General features: G+C 34.3%; 2 protein-coding genes across 4 annotated transcripts; one reads left to right on the forward strand and one right to left on the reverse strand.

The window, feature by feature from the left end:
• The first annotated feature begins 6,563 nt into the window (after positions 1-6,563).
• Positions 6,564-9,927, forward strand: LOC145041327 (alpha/beta hydrolase family protein). Of its 3 annotated transcripts, none has more exons than XM_078989346.1 (10): positions 6,564-7,092; positions 7,216-7,293; positions 7,667-8,093; positions 8,166-8,425; positions 8,519-8,621; positions 8,707-8,807; positions 8,880-9,054; positions 9,132-9,302; positions 9,400-9,500; positions 9,711-9,927. In XM_078989346.1, the coding sequence occupies exons 1-10, from the start codon at positions 6,766-6,768 to the stop codon at positions 9,774-9,776; spliced, it is 1,809 nt and encodes a 602-aa protein (XP_078845472.1). In that variant the 5' UTR covers positions 6,564-6,765; the 3' UTR covers positions 9,777-9,927. The 3 variants fall into 3 exon arrangements, with proteins under 3 accessions (XP_078845472.1, XP_078845471.1, XP_078845473.1); XM_078989347.1 differs by having other exon boundaries at positions 6,565-7,092; positions 8,199-8,425; XM_078989345.1 differs by having other exon boundaries at positions 7,667-8,425.
• Positions 9,928-10,422: 495 nt separating this feature from the next.
• On the reverse strand, positions 10,423-11,695 carry LOC145038330 (reticulon-like protein B9). Its single transcript, XM_078986722.1, has 5 exons — positions 11,532-11,695; positions 11,162-11,342; positions 10,947-11,076; positions 10,800-10,869; positions 10,423-10,705 (listed from the first exon to the last, which is right to left on the reverse strand). Exons 1-5 carry the CDS (start codon positions 11,641-11,643, stop codon positions 10,536-10,538), a joined length of 663 nt encoding a protein of 220 aa, XP_078842848.1. The 5' UTR covers positions 11,644-11,695; the 3' UTR covers positions 10,423-10,535.
• Between the last annotated feature and the right edge of the window lie 4,365 nt (positions 11,696-16,060).

Raw genomic sequence — 16,060 nt, forward strand, 5'->3', positions numbered from 1 at the left:
TCCCGCTGCTCCGAACTCTGACACAGACTCCTCCACTGAACATCAAAACATAAAACTCAATAAATACCCTTAATTACCAAAATACCCCTGGAAGACAACTGGTCAACCTTGGACAAGTCAAAGTCAACCCCTGACTGACCCTACTCGCCGAGTCAACCCGATGACTCGCTGAGTCCTTATGCTCAGAACTTCCTTCAATTAGCGACCCAACTCGCCGAGTCGCCCCAAGACTTGTCGAGTCCAACAACTCTGAGTCCACTTGCACCCAACTCACCGAGTCATCCCTTGACTCACCGATTCCTCGACTCAACCAGAAATATTGGGACTCTTCGACAAGACTCGCCGAGTCCAAGAACAGACTCGCTGAGTCCAAGGCTATCTTCAACCTACTCGCCGAGTTGTTCTTCCAACTCGTCGAGTTCCAGGCCATCTTCAAGCAACTCGTCGAGTCCACCCATGTGACTCGTCGAGTACCACCGATCTGAATCCATACAGAAGCATCTCAGGCCATGCAATTGATCCAAAACATAGATCCAACCTCCTACAATCCATCCATCACGTAAAGTGGCAAACTTTACGTGAATCTAAAGAGATCTAGGCCTTATTCACTTTAGAACCAAGGTTTGGGACATGATAGCTCCATTAACAACACAAGAACAGGGGCTTTAATGCTCTTAAGATCTTCTCCACTCCAGATCTGAGGTAGCAACCTCAGATCCATCCCCCAAACATCAAGATGCCACACAACCAAGCTCCCCACACAACCCTAAAATGAGAAACTAGGAAAATACTGTGACAACCGTCAAATTTCGGTCAAGTCAAAGTCAACTAAAGTCAGCAAGTCAAACCGTTTGACTTAATTTGCCCGTGAGTACTAAAATTTACACTATGAAACTTCTACATAACTCCCTATTCTAATGAGAAATCATAAAGCAAAAAGTGCGAACATCTAAATCTCCTTAACCTAAAACTGTGGTACGTGGCGAGCCAAACCGATAAAACAATGATGCATACTCATCGGGAGTGTGTAAGATCCTTAAACAAGGCTTAACAGGGTTTACGAACAATGCATTGCGATGCCGGACACTCACAATTGTCACACATGGAACCTCTCTCAATCGTTTTCACTCTATCTCTCTCTATGTCAAATCTCCCCCAAATCTCTCCAAGTATGTGAAATCTCTCTCAAATATCTCTCTATATGAGAAATCTCTCCAAGAATGTCAAATCTCTCCCAAATCTCTCCAAGTATGTGAAAAATCTCGCAAATATCTCTGTGTATGAGAAATCTCTCCAAGAATGTCAAATCTCTCCCAAATCTCTCCAAGTGTGAGAAATCTCTCCCAAATCTCTCTTAAAAGTTTCCCGTAACTTTTTGGAATCATTCGGGTCATTCCGACCCTTAACCTGGTCAAAAACGGCTTAAAACGGGGTAAAAACGAGAAAACGGGACCTTAGGAACCGAAACCCCTCTTAAGGAGCCGAAGCTCCTTAAGGCCGAAAGTACCCCAGACGAGGACCGAGCCTATGTTGGCCGAATCCGGAGGACCGAGCCTCTGTTGGCTGTGGCACGCGAGGACCGAGCCTCTGTTGGCTGTGGCACGCGAGAACCGAGCCTCTGCCTCTGTTCGCTTCTCGCACTCTCTGTCCGCCTTCCGCCTCTCTGTCGCTTCCTCTCCTCTCTGTCGTTTCTTCCCTCTCTGTCTCTTCCCTACTCTCGGTCTCTGCTCCTTCTCTCCTCTCTGCCTCTACCCGCCTCTCTGTTCTCTTCTTCCCTCTCGGTTCCTCTCCTCTCTCTTCTCCACTCTCGGTTCCTGCTCTCTCCCTTCTCCCCTCTCGGTTTCTACCCTCCCTCCTCTCGGTTTCAACATCAGAAGGCCGAACCTCGGCCAGAATTCGGAAATTTGTCACTTTTAGCCCATTTTTGATATTTTTAACATTTTAAGCCCGTTTTTCGTGATTTTAAAGCCGGATTTTCTCCAGAAATTATATTTTAACATAATAAACTCTAAATATTCATAATTTAAACATATTTTGATGAAAATCATTATTTAAATAATAAAAATCAAATGGGTGAATTATTAAAGGTGGAGTGTTGACTTTGCCTTATCCAATGTCACAAGCAACCACCCCACACCCACTCTTTGACTAACCACACCTCCCCACCTTACCTAAGTCACTTCAATGTCCCTTAAACTCAAATTACACTCATTCCCACGTTTTTAGAGCTGGAACAAACATCGTCTCTCCTCATTTCTCTCATTTGCTCTCATTTCACTAAGTATCAAATACCACTATTCTCTCAAACTCTTTCTCCACCAAACTCGAGATTCAAGGCTGATTATCAAGTGTTCTTCAACATTTGGTAAGCATAATCCATTCTCCTTATGATTATCTCACTTATTTCCACTCAAACCATGGATATCTTACACAAACTCCATCATATTTGTGTTAGATCTTCAAATCTTCAAGCAATCTTCCCTAGTGTTCTTGAGTTGAACACCCCTTCTCTCCATCATCTATCTACTGAAATCACTCAAGGTGAGTTCATACCCCTACATTTTCATGTTTTCTCAAGTTTTCAGGGGGGAGGGGGGGGGGGGGGAATACAAGTTAAAACACTAAGAACATAACTAAAATTTTCTAACAGCCTTCATCAGAAAAGTTCAACTCCATTCACGGACTGGTTTGGGCATCTTAAACATTTTTGTTTTCAAAACTGTACAAGGTGCAAATAGTTCAAGTTTTTAGCTTTAAAATGACTACTTGCACATCTCCATACGATTTTTCTACAATTTATGGTGATTTTTACAAAACTGCCTATCATTTCAACCAACAATCCGGACCAATCTGTGATTATGGACTTTTTCACCCAAGTTGGAGGTCATTAAAAATCGTGATAAAAATTATGAGTAAACTAGACACATTTTGTGAACTCTCAGAATTTACGGATCTAGTTTTCGACTTCGTATGATTTTTCTATGATTTTTCCAAAACAGGGCAGAATGACTAAATTTAGCCAACAACATGTAAATATCATAACACTTTGTAATATGTTGAGCAAAGTGTATAATCATAAGTTCTAATTATTGAATGTGTTTCTTTGTTAGTTTATCATCATGAACTGAAACTAAGTCATTCATAATAAATATTATTCATTCATTTTAGAACACGTATATTAAACTATAAAAAGTATAGTTTGATAAATTCATAACACTAATACATTTCCATAAAAGAGTTCATACATATTACATACATTTTAGATAAACTATAATAGGTATAGTTTATGATACATCACTCAACGCACTCGTACAAAAAGGGTACATTCATACAAGAAAGATTTATATTCACACACATTTCACGTAAATTTGTTAACCTATAGTTTGATAAATTCATAACACTAATACATTTCCATAAAAGAGTTCATACATATTACATACATTTTAGATAAACTATAATAGGTATAGTTTACGATACATCACTCAACACACTCGTACAAAAAGGGTACATTCATACAAGAAAAATTTATATTCACACACATTTCACGTAAACTTGTTAACCTATATTGTGAGACTCTCTCTCTCTCTCTCTCTATCTCTCTCTCTCTCTCTCCCCGTACGTCCAAGTGCGGGATATAATTCCTGGTAGTTATAATCAGAATCTCCTTGAAGGAGAACATGATACTTGTATATAGATCTATATTGGGTTTGACACCCCACACCTTGCTGCTAGCTACAGTTGGACCTGCAGGTCTACGGGTGACAAATGTCATTTTATTTTTCGCGACACCTGAGAACGTCGTGGCAGGTTTACATAGTCATAGTATGATTATAGCGACTCACATAGGGATATAACAATCCATAAGTTTACAGGATTTTATTTTTAAAACCTAAATGAGTTTTATGTCGAGTTAAAATCACTTTTTATCTCTATGAGTACAGATATTACTGTACACTTTTGGTTTTGGTAGTTACGACTACACATCATTTGAAACCACATTTATACTTTTAAGTATGGTCAATACTTGTTATTTCTCGGTCCTCTAATTTAGGACTACATATATATAAAGTATTAACGAACATGAGAACATACAGAAATTTCATTTAATTCAAACGCGTCCATGTCCATTTAAGTACATAACATTTTCTATTAATAAGAAAGGTTACTTATACATTTCGGTCTTCAGTCATAAGACTAAATTACGCAGATTTTAAAGAAAATATCGGATTTTCTGGATACATATTCTAACGCTTTTACAAGGAAAACGATTTACTTTTCCAACGAAATCTCTTATGAACTCACCAACCTCTGTGTTGACACTTTTCAAAACTACTTGTATTCTCAGGAATTCAGTGAAAACAGGAAATCAACAACGTTTTGAGGATGGGACGATAAATCGTCAAATAGTTCATTTTGTATTATAATGTAATTGATGTGAATCATGTAAACATGTGCTTTGATGTAACGTTTTCAATTATATTTGTGTTGGTTGTATTTACTTTGAGCACTATTATACTCATTGTTGTGATACTCTACATGAAGTCCTCCACCCCCAGACGTTTCCGCCATCCTTGGTTTGGGGGTGTGACAAATACAGCCCAAGAACGAAAGTATTACCTCCAAAGGATGCCTCAACAGCAATGAAACTCGAATCCAAGCAAAGCCCTTTGATCCAAGCCACTTCTCCTTCAAGATTTCTTCAACCAACACCTCTCCAAGCTCTAATTTCCTCCACAAAGGGACTCTCAACGAATCTAGGGTTTCTGGGACTCAAGGGGGGAATAAGGGAGGCTGTGGAGGGGCATAATGCTCTTTATATAGGGCTCAACCCCGAAAATTAGGGTTTTCTCCATACAACACCTACTCGCCGAGTCCATCTTTGGACTCGCCGAGTAGGCCACTTGACACGCGACCATAGTCGCGACTTGACTCGCCGAGTCACCCTCCGAAACTTACACTTTTAGCCCTTCAACTCTACTCTTGCGATTCCGGGATGTTACACCAAAAAAGGTGTGGAATCAACAAACAATAGTCAAAGATAACCCTTCACATCAAAACATACCTGAAAGATAAAGGCGATGAAGGAGGGAGAGAGAAACCGAATCAATCTTCTATTTACCAATCAAAGTATATATAGTATAAGAAGAAGGAAGTAGTTTCGGGAGTCAATAATTTTACCTTAGGTGAACAAATATAAAACGAATTGGAATCCATACCATCAAATTGATGAAGCAATTCTTTTTACCAATTGAAAGATAGAAACATTAAACATCGAACGATCATTAAATAGGTCGATTTGTACAACGTGCTTGTAGCAGTTAGCGAATAAGAAGCATAGAAGCAACGTGGGCATCTGTAAGAAGAGTTGAAGATGGAAGTTGAAGAAGTGGTGAGAGCTTATGAAGACGGAAGGAGACGTGGGCGAAACTTCTGGAATTAACGTGCCATAACTAAAACACTCTTGGAAGGAGGCTGTGAAATCGATAAACCAACTGTGAGGAGTTGAAGGATAATGGGTAGAAAACTGAATGTGGGGAATAAAGTGTGAACGGTTGAATATGAAGTGGTGGAGGGGGAGGAGTTGAAGTTCTTGAAGGAAGATTATAGAAGAGTGGATCGTGGTTGCTTCAACCGATAACCGATCATGATGCGTGAAGGAGGAAGCAAGAAGATGCTGAACATGGGAGAAGGAGAACTACCGTTGTGTGCGATGTCTGTGGAAGCAAAAAACTACCATAATTAACCGTAAATAAGAAGTTTGTGCCGCTGAGATTAAAAGTTAAAACGATCCAACGACTTTAAATGACAAAACGGTTATTTATGGCCTGGTGGTAGTAATAATAATAATTCGCACTTTTAAGTTTATTCGTGAAAATTATATATTCCTTACGAGTTATGCGCAAGTTTTAGTATGTTCGCTAATTCACGGCTGTCTTACATTGTTAGAAAAAATAACTTCGTGAATTCACTATATTTTTTGACAATTTGCATGGTCCTTTGTGATAAAAAAAAGTCATATAAACATATATCCCATAGTGAATAGCTCAAAAAAAAAAAATAATAAATAAATAAAAAGAATTCAATCTCATTTAGTTTACCGACTATAACCTCTATCTACTATAATAAATGAAGGTTTTTTTTGTCACATGTCTTCTTCTTATTCATTTGGACACATGACATTTTTTAGAATTTTTAAAATTATATTTTTTACTTGTTATTTTATTGTATTTTTTATTTTATTAAATTAAAATTCCATATTTAATATGTAAGGTAATATATGTATAGTATTTATTAGAAAAAGTTTATATAGATAATGTATTCAATATATTAAACTCTCATTAATTTTAATAATTTAATTTTTTTTTTCATTTTTCTTGTAAATTTAAACTTTTCAAATTATTAAAATTTTATATATATATATTTTTAATTAAACCATGTATCTCTATCAAACATTTCATTCCAAAATTTTCCACATTTTGGTTTTTTTTTTTTTTTTTTTTTTTTTTTCTTTTGGGTTAAAATTTTCGAAGTTCACAAGCAAGCTCGACCAGAGATCTGTTGATGCATATGACAGATAGAGTCAAACCGTGCATGCCCTGCTCTGGGAGTAGCACGTGGGGATTAATAGTTTCGCTTTCTTCAGATCCATCATCTTCCTCCCGGCTGCCACCGCCACAACTACCCTTTGACTCCATGACACGCAATCACTCAAGCTTTATCTAATTTTTTTCCATTTTCATTTTCCCCAATTACAAACCTCTAAAAATGACTATGTCGGCGATCATCCACTTTCAATCGCACAACACCGTCGTTCCTACCCCTCTCCAAATGGCATCGCCATCATCCGCCGCCCTCCGCCGCGTCTGCTTTCAACTTCCCTTCCGCCGTCTTCCTCCGTTGCCATCGCTTCGGTTGACATCGGTTGTTAGAGTTAGGGCTTTCTCTTCTGATGAGACGGAATCCGAGATCTCAATTAGTGGCGAGAAGGTTTCTAATAAGCCTCCGATTTGTACTGCTGACGAGCTACACTATGTTTCTGTCAATAATTCCGACTGGAGACTTGCTTTATGGAGATACCATCCTTCTCCGCAGGTAACTTGTTAATGGAGACGAATCTTAGTTATATCTGACTTCTGATTTCGTATTTTGCTTACTCTGTTATTCGTTAACTGCAATGTCTGTATATCTTTGATTTACATATGTTAGTTATTACAGGCTAAATCGAGAAAGCATCCACTATTGTTGTTATCAGGGGTGGGAACAAATGCGATAGGGTACGATCTCTCACCTGAGGTGAGTTCGATTCTCTCTCCTTCTTTCTCTTATCTACGATCATATACCGTACATCTTTAATTTTATATCAGTCAAGGGTAAAAAAGGTGAGCATAGATGAGTGAGGCAAACATTAATAAGTTGTCTGCTAGTTCTTAGTGAATAGTAACAACTGATGATAGATTCTAGGAGTTTGGATACAAAAGAAGGGGAAAATGGAATCTACAAGCTACCAAAACCAGAGAGTGAAGCAAAAGGGACATAGTAAAACAATCAACTTCTAGTGAAAGATGAGATTATAAAGAGGAAATGTGGTAGTTACCTTCATTCTTTATGTAATGAGGATAGATTATTAGATTCTAGGAGATTGAGAAATTACACTGTTTGCTTGTAGTCTTCATTTGCTCGATACATGTGTGAACAAGGATTCGACACCTGGATTCTCGAGGTTCGAGGAGCTGGCTTAAGCATGCACGGGTCCCACCCCAAAGACATCGAACAGTCAGCACACGCAATATCCAACCAGATGGAAGCCGTTGCTGTTTCCGGAGCAGAAACCGTTCTATCTGCTTCACAGTCTCCATCTACCAATACAACGGAATCACATATTCCAGTGGAATCACAGATTCCAGTGGAATCAGAGATTCCAGTGGAATCAGAGATTCCAGTGGAATCAGAGATTCCAGTGGAATCAGAGATTCCAGTGGAATCAGAGATTCCAGTGGAATTACCAACGGTATGGGAGGAATCAATACTTGTCACTAAGTTAACGGAAACCCTGATAACCCTATCAGATAGAGTATCCGGCTTCCTAAGTGAAGGTCAATCAAGACTAATCTCTGCTAAATTATTTGACCAATTTTCAAAACTCATAGGCGATTCTTTCCTAGCAGAACGTTTTAACGAAATAAAGAAAAACATTTTAGGTTTATTGGAATTAAAACAAACCTCAACTGTTGCAAGTCAAATACAAGACATGAGTCAAAAACTAATCAATATTATCGAAGAAGGTCAACGTTCTGTTTCACCACCATTGTTTGACCTTCAAGAACGTTTGACCACAACCATGGAAGACTTCCAGAAACAGTTGGACATGATTGTCAAATACGATTGGGACTTCGATCATTACCTTGAAGAAGACGTTCCTGCTGCGGTGAGGTGACATTAATATAAAATTTCCCATTTTACCCTTTCGTATCTACAGATATACTATTAAACAAATCTTCTTTCTAAATTCTAACAACAGATGGAATATATAAAAGCGCATACTAAACCCGAAGATGGTAAATTGGTTGCTGTAGGACACTCCATGGGTGGCATTTTACTATATTCCATGCTATCACGATTCGGTAAATATTAATATTATTTACGATTTTGCCCTTTTAGTTTTTTCTTAAACCAAAATTTAAAATGTATTTAATTCTCATTCTAAAGGCGCTGAAGGAAAGGAACCAGGGTTGGCTGCTATTGTTACTTTGGCATCTTCACTTGATTACACTTCTTCAAAATCAACACTAAAATTACTATTACCACTTGTAAGTAAATATATCTTGTGATTTACTTTTTTACATATGACTAGATTATAATTTATTTATTTGTTTATGTAGGCGGACCCCGCACAGGTGCTGAATGTGCCTATTGTTCCTTTAGGAGCAATGTTAACAGCTGCATATCCTCTAACATCGCGTCCTCCTTATGTTTTATCATGGCTTAATCATATGATATCAGCACAAGACATGATGCATCCAGAGTTGTTGAAAAAGCTAGTGTTAAACAATTTCTGTAAGCATATCGTATTTTGTATGATATTGTTTATAGTAATAATAAATAATTTAATGAGATTTTTGAATTTGTTGAAGGTACGATACCTGCTAAACTGTTGCTGCAGCTGACATCAGCGTTTCGTGAGGGTGGTTTGTGTGACAGAAGTGGGAAATTTTTTTATAAAGATCATATTCATAAAATCAATGTCCCTGTGTTGGCCATTGCAGGGGATCTAGATGCAATATGCCCCCCTGAAGCTGTACAGGGTAAGTTGTATATATGTTTCGAAACTACCCTTGTACTTTTGAAAAAATGGCGGTTTCTACCCTTCATTGATATTTGATAATGTTATTGAATTAACAGAAACAGCGAAGCTGATTCCTGAGGGTTTGGTTAGTTATAAATTATTTGGTGAACCGGATGGCCCGCATTATGCGCATTATGATCTGGTTGGGGGGCGACTGGTAATACCTTCTACCTTCTCTGTTTTCAATCTTGTTTGTGATATAGAGTAAATTACATATTTGGTCCCTGAGTATAGCTGATCTTTGCAATTCTGGTTGTTATTTGAGATGAGGACCAAAATTGTGAAAATCAGGTATACGCAGGGACCAAAGATGTAATTTAGTTGAAAATGTATAAATGGTGTGTGGTTTGAATTTGAATGAATGCAGGCGGTTAATGAAGTGTATCCATGTGTTGTGGAGTTTCTGAGTAGTTATGATGAAATTGAAAAATGATATTATTATGAAGTGTATCCAGAATGTAGATAGATAGTTTGTGAATGAAAAATATATAGTAAGATCAATGTTCATGTTGTATCATAATTCATGCCAAAAATATTGTACAAGTTAATTAATCTGTCAAGCAAAGTGTTGTTTTTAATTTAAACATGAGAAATCAATTTCTTGATGTTGAGTGAGTTGAGTATTTGGCATTGCTTGCAAGTACCAAAATATCCTATTTGGTGTTTGGACGTGCCTCGTGAAATTGCTTAATAAATAATTTATGCATTTTTGTTTTTTTTAATACAACATAAAATATATTGTATATCTTTTATATCTGTTTATAGTATTATGTGTGATAGTTGTAAAGAATAAAGATCGCCACCCTCTTCATAGCTCTACTTTATTAAGACTAAAGCCCTAAATGTTTAAGTTTCTAACGATTTCAACATAGGTCAATGAATGCCTTCCACACTGTTGGATAGAAGTTTGATATGTTACATTTGTTTGCTAAATAGACCACAATACAATTATTTGATGTTAAGAGGCGTAAAGAATATGAAACAGGTTCAATTTTATGTAGTTCTGGTTGTGAGATTTCACATTTGTTTGTTCAGTAAACACTCAACCACGTTAGAATGATCCAATAAAGATAATACGATTCCAACAAGTTAATTTTTATGGTATATATAAGCTTTCTCGAGATATATACAAGTATACAACATTACTACTACATACATGTCTTTTGAATTTGAAGATAAAAGTATTTAACATTTATTTGCGCTTCTTGTCCTTAACTGGTCCTCTTGGGATCTTGTTTAGCACTTTGGAATCAAATTTCTTCAACACCTTTTTTGCATCTTTGCTCCCTTTGCGTATGAGGCGATCAACTTCTCGCTCATATTGTTCATACAATACCGGTAAAGTTCCAAGACAAATAAAACCTACATAGACATAGAGAATGCAACCCAAACATATATAAGATCAAAATCCATCGGGTTTTTGAGCTAAAAACCATATATAATAATTGGAACTTACAGAAGAACAAGAGATTCAAAGAACTGAAATAACTGCCAAGAACTGAAATCATCCATAAAGATCCGATCACCTACAAGACGATCATATTTGAAAACTTCTTCAAGAATAATTAATATTAGAGTAAAGAAACATAGTTTAAATGCGTACCAAGAAAAACTCAATGAAATTTTCCCCGCTTGAGATCTCATAGAATCGGAGTAACACCCAATTTACTTTCCTATACAACCATCTGAATACAGATTCTTGTATCGTTATCTCATGTATATCAGGAAGATCCCTATATAGTACAAATTAAAAACAAGTTATTTTATAAAATTATTTCTCCTTTTTGGAAATCTGTATAAGGTGTAAAAAAACATTACCAATTCGCGAATTTTGCTGCTGTGTATGTGAGAAAGACGATCAACATGACAAGGATCGAGATGTGACAGATTAAAGAAACAAAGTTGTACTCAACAACTTCAAAGAGAAACCAGATCATCGTAATTCCTAGCAGAATTGCTGCTGACAAGCTTTTGTTTCTCCATAAAAGTAAGTTTGCAACTGCGACATAAATCAATTAAACGCAACATTAATTTAGCAAACCCATCTTGTTAATCACAAGAGGTTTCATTATTTTGATACATAATGTCAATAAAATAACTTCAAATTTAATCTCAATATATGGTTGTCAATGTATATTAAAAAAAAAAACTTAATACATTATTGAAATAACAAGTTTTTTAGAGATACCATGTCCTCCACCAAGTAAGGAATGTACAGATCTTTCACGACCAAACAATTTGGTAGTTGGAACATTATGATCGTTGGAGTCTTCTGCTTCAGAAGAAGAATATATCAACATGTTTAAAAGGATCGTAAGAAATTCAAGAATCGTAAATTTTTATGTTCATGTGTGTACGTGTTATTTGGATTTTAGGAAAGATGCATAGTTTATATAATCAAAATTAGGGTTCCAAGCTTTGTATTCAAGAAATCTTTAAAGTTGGAAGAAAGGGATGACTTTGGAATGAGTTGTCTCCTCACTATCACATGAACAAAACTAACAAATTGAATTTATGGTTTTGTCTTATTTATCCGGTTATATAATAAGATTAGGGAACAAAGAAAATATTTTCTATACTACATTATATACAAGTATCATATGTCTAATCTATATCTAGTTTACATCAATAACTTTATGGTTATTCATTTCCAAAGATAACCCCTAGACCCTAATCCCTTTTGTCGCCGAAACATGTTCAAATACGAATGTTTCTATTTATTCTAACTATCTTTATAAAAAAAAATAGTATATCTTAATAAATAAATATTATTTTTGCTAAATATAAACTTTTCATTGAATTTCACACATTATTTTTCGGAACTTTAGAATTTTTTTTCACTTGTTATTTTTTTAATTCAAATGTTACATATTAAATGTCACCTCATATTAATTAATTTTATTAATATATTAATTAATATATATTAACATATATAGTATGAATCCCTATATTTTAGGTTTGGAACAAAAAAGAAAAAACAAATTATTTAAAATACATATTTGAACTATAAAAAAATTTGTGGCTTTTGAAAATCAAAACTCTTAAATAAACGAGATAAATTCCTAAAATTGAAAATTAGTTTTATTATTATTAAGGTTTGAATCAATCAAGTCACATGAAATCAAACATCTTTAATGATACTTTGTAAACAAAGCGTGCTAATTATTTTATTTCTAATTATATTTAAAAAAAATAATTATATATATATACAAAAAAAACATTATACATTTTGACATTAACTTGTGTTTTACGGATCATATTGACAAACAACAACTTGTATCCATCAAGATTTACTAAAATTTAGTTTACATATATAAATATAAATTTGAATTATGACTCTATTTTATTTTTTGTTTTTTAATATCTATATTATTAATTACTATTGTTCTTAATTTTTTAGTTGTTCAATTAATTTGATATCAACAAAACATAATATGTTATTTTTATAAATTTTTATATTTAAACATTGATTATATATAATGACATTTTTTTAATCAATGTAAATTAAGCATTTATATAATAGTAGTTTTTTACTTTAAAACCTAAAAAAATAGCTACTCAATCAAGATGCGTGAAAATGTGACTTTACTTTAAAAACTAAAAAAATAGCTACTCAATCAAGACGCATGAAAATGTGACTTTACTTTAAAAACTAAAAAAAATACCTAATATAAAGGTGTGAAAACGGAATAAGTTAAAGTGCAATGTATTTATGAAACTTTTCCTCAATATCCAAGTTGTTGCTGAATGGGTGCTGGTGAATTCAGAAAAATTCATAGGTCTTGGTAGTTGCTTTGTTGTCATATTTATTAATGTTTAAGTATTTTCTTGGGGCCTGGTCATTGTACTATTATGCATTAGCATGGTGGTTTGAATACACCATAAGTTGCTTCAACAAGTGGTGTGAGTTCCGTGCGTCTTAGTTATACAAATTTTGTCCCTTTTGTTGCAGTGTGTTGAAGGGTATAAATGTCATTATGATCAAGTAATTACTTTCGAATATGAATTACTTTATCAACCGTATAGATTGACATATCTACTTATTCATCATTTCGTTTGTATTTATTCCAAATTTTACTTTAAAAAAATATTTAATATTTACATTTTTTTAATCAACCCGTATAGTATCAGGATCTCACACCTAACCCTAAAATATATAATAAAAAGAGAAAATTGCAAATTTGGTCTGTATGTTTCGCTTGATTTCTTTGGTTAGAGTTCAATCACCTTCAAATAATGGATTTGATCATTTTGGCCTAATTTATTTATGGATTAAATGTAAATTACAAATATTATGAATGTATGACCAATCATGGACCATTGGATCAAAAAAGAAATCTAAAGTTGTGATCTTTAATGACATGATTGTAAATAAAACAAAAAAATCAATTAGTTTATAAAATTAAACTATTTATAAGGATACAAATACATATACACACAATATACTTGCAACTTTCTATTCCTCTTCCATTGAAAAATGTTTTTTTTTTCTTTAGCATGAGAATGATTAAGAATAAACCTTTATAATTAAGAATGAACTGTTGTGACTTATTCTATATTATTCATATGCTTAAGAATTACATTTTCTTAACAAGTCTCATGCTTGATATACACTTAAGAATCAATTTCTTAGAAGTATATATATATATATATATATATATATATATATATATATATATATATATATATATGGAAAAATGACTTTTCTCTGCAAGGTATATAAGTTTAGATACCCAAACCCACCATACTACGTCATTTTATATCATATATGGGAAGCCCATATGATTTTCGTCCAAGGGCCTTCTAGAAAGGTTCCATGGGTTGCTTAAGGCCTAAGAAGAGAATTAGGGTTTCTCCTGAAACCCTAGTAGCTCACACAAGTATAAATAGACCCCTAAGGATCCCAAAAATGTGGCTAAGTCTTCTGGTAGAGATCTTGGATGGTTTTGGTGATCCTCTCCTCTTTCCAATATCCTCCTCTTGCTTATGGTGTTTGTAAACCATTAGAGGAGTGACATTTGTGACTCTAAGCTCCAAGGACACGAGATTCAAGCCATTCTATAAGAGGTATTCATCTAGATCTTTTCTTACATGTTAATTTCGATATACATATGCTAGATCTAGGGTTTATGAGCTTTGGGTGATTATTGCATATTCATTAGACAAACTAGATCCAAATCTTTAGGGTTTGCATGTACACCATATGATTGATGTAGTGCTCAATTCCCATCAGTGGTATCAGAGCCTACACTGTTTGTATAATGAATTGATGCAATTGCGAACTCTAAAAGATTAGGAAATCGAAATTTTTTGCTGTCTGGAGCATGAACTCGACGAGTTCTATATAAACATAACGAGTTGGGTGAACTTGACGAGTTCAGAGCACAACTCGATGAGTTTCTTGTTCTGATGCTGGGATTTTTGATTTTTCTACCAGATTCTGTTGAGGATAATTGCCAAAACTCGTTTTTCTTGCTTAAATCCGATTTTTTAAGTTTGGAATGATTATCTTCATCAAAATTGATGGATTTGGTTAAATATGGATAATATAGGATTATTATAAGTTAAATATTTAACCTAGTTACATTGAAAAGTTTCAATTTAAACCCTTAAGTTTTATAGTTTAAATTTGAACTTAAAAGTTTTAGTTTTGAAATTTAAATAGTTAACCTAATTGTTTTGAAAGGTTTCAAAACTTTCCTTCAAGTTTTGGAATTTAAATTTTAATTAAAAGTTTGATTTTAAAATGTTAAATTCTAAAAACCTAATTTTTGAAAATTAAAAGTTAATAAATCCATAGTGATATGCTTTACATTTAATTAAATTAAAAGTGTAATTTATTAAATTAGACCACATAGTTGATTAGTGGATCTGCCTTCCAAGCCTCCATGGACATAGGCGATGGCAATGAAAGGCATGCCATGGTCGAAAAATTTGATCATAAGAAAAAGGCAAAGTATGAAATAGTTCCATGTGCTGTTCCAAAAGAGTCAATTTGCTTTTATTGCCAAGAGAAGGGGCATATTGGAGACAAAACTGTCATGTCTACCTGAGAGATCTAAGAGATGGGAGAGTCAAGATGTATGACTCTACTTCAGGTAAAATCCATTAACTAACTCTATAAGTTCCTATTTTTGATTCTTGATACATTATGTGATAAGATTACATTTTTTTGATGGATCGAATAAAGAGAGGAAGCTTAAAGGAAGAAGCATGCTGAATCTGATCGTGAAGAAATGGATTTCGATCGCATGTATTCGAAGATCGGATTTTCGAGCTGCTGCTTTAGAGTAGATTGCTAAGAAATGTAATAGCATATTTTTTCATTTGAGTTGCGTTGTAAGGACAAATTTTTCCGCAATAAAATAAATTTTGATTTTGTCTTATTTATTTATCCTTGCAATGACATGTATGAAAAGTTGATGTTTGTGTACTTCTATTATTAGTAATGTTGAAATGGAAGTGATTCTTAGTTATGTTATTTATGGCAGTGTCAGAATTTTCTAAGTAAGGAAAGATTCCCATCGCCCAAGTTTCAATTGGACATAAACTTGGAATGATACAACTTGTATTGTGTGATGTATGGACATCTTGGTACTTAAGTAATTAAGACTAATTCCTTGTTTACATAAGTATGTGAGTCAAGTGAAGAACTAAAGGAACTAGTACACAATATTGTGCACTAGTTGAGTCCACCATAAATAATAATAATATTAT

This window comes from Lactuca saligna, chromosome 4 (assembly GCF_052625555.1).
Source record: "Lactuca saligna cultivar CGN05327 chromosome 4, ASM5262555v1, whole genome shotgun sequence".
Lineage (NCBI taxonomy): Eukaryota > Viridiplantae > Streptophyta > Magnoliopsida > Asterales > Asteraceae > Lactuca > Lactuca saligna.